The sequence below is a fragment of the Gekko japonicus genome, unplaced genomic scaffold (assembly GCF_001447785.1).
Source record: "Gekko japonicus isolate JY-2015 unplaced genomic scaffold, Gekko_japonicus_V1.1 scaffold385, whole genome shotgun sequence".
NCBI lineage: Eukaryota > Metazoa > Chordata > Lepidosauria > Squamata > Gekkonidae > Gekko > Gekko japonicus.
The window spans coordinates 1-869 of record NW_015162489.1 but is presented as its reverse complement, the minus strand read 5'-3'; the positions used below and the strand labels follow the sequence as shown (position 1 = coordinate 869).

Sequence of the window (869 nt, the reverse complement as noted above, 5' to 3'; positions counted from 1 at the left end):
CCCCCCGCCATTGCAGCCGCCCCCTCCCCCAGCTCACCCTGCCCAGCCGCCGCCGCCGGGGCCGCCGCCGCCTCCGGTTCAACCAGCCCAGCCGCTGCAGCCGCCGCCGCCGGGGCCGCCGCCACCGTTGGGACCGATGCAACCTGGACTCCCACAGCCCCTGATTCCGGGTCTGCCAGCGCCCCAGCCGATGGGACCCCCTCCCGTGCCAGTAGTGCCCCCCATGGGGTTGCCCGTGCAGATGGGTCCGAGGGCCAGACCGAAAGATCTGCTGGATGCCACCTTTGACGGGAACCCTGATGACCTAGCGTTCTTCACAGTTCGGGTTCAAAAGTTTGTGGCACAGAGTGGCCATCTGTTCCCTGATGACAGTGGGCGAATTGATGTGATTGCGGCGCGGCTGAAAGGAGCGGCCGCCACTTGGTATGTGGGACTGCACTCCAATAGGTGCCCCGAACTGCATAATTTGAGGGCATTTATGTGGGCGCTCCGCGCCCGTTTCGAGGATGTCAACGCGAGCCAAAAAGCGAAAACTTTCCTGCGCACGTTTAAGCAAGGAAGAAGGTCCGTCCGTGAGTACACTACCGAGTTTCATAATCAGGCTGCTAAGTTGAGAGACTGCCCGGACCATATTCTGGCCGAGATGTACCGCTTGGGACTTCACCCTGAAATACGAGAAACGGTCCTTCGCTCGGTGGATCCCGTTTCGCTTATGGCATGGGCTCAGGAAGCCGAGAACGCTGAGAGCAGACTCCAAACGATCCGGCTGGATCTAGCGGCCACAGGAGGACGACGACCGTCTCAACCAAGGCACTCTAAGCTGAAACCACCTCGCCTGTGGGAGGCAGTACGCGATCTCCGAATGAAGC

At 61.6% G+C, this 869-nt stretch overlaps 1 protein-coding gene across 1 annotated transcript in view; it reads right to left on the bottom strand.

Annotated features, from left to right (window-relative positions):
* The window catches only part of LOC107105916 (cytohesin-4-like), a 25,385-nt gene extending 25,160 nt beyond the window's left edge, over positions 1 to 225 (bottom strand). The window contains exon 1 of the mRNA XM_015405964.1: positions 84 to 225. Coding sequence (XP_015261450.1) covers positions 84 to 225 — 142 coding nt within the window. The remainder of the gene's footprint in view (positions 1 to 83) is intronic.
* Between the last annotated feature and the right edge of the window lie 644 nt (positions 226 to 869).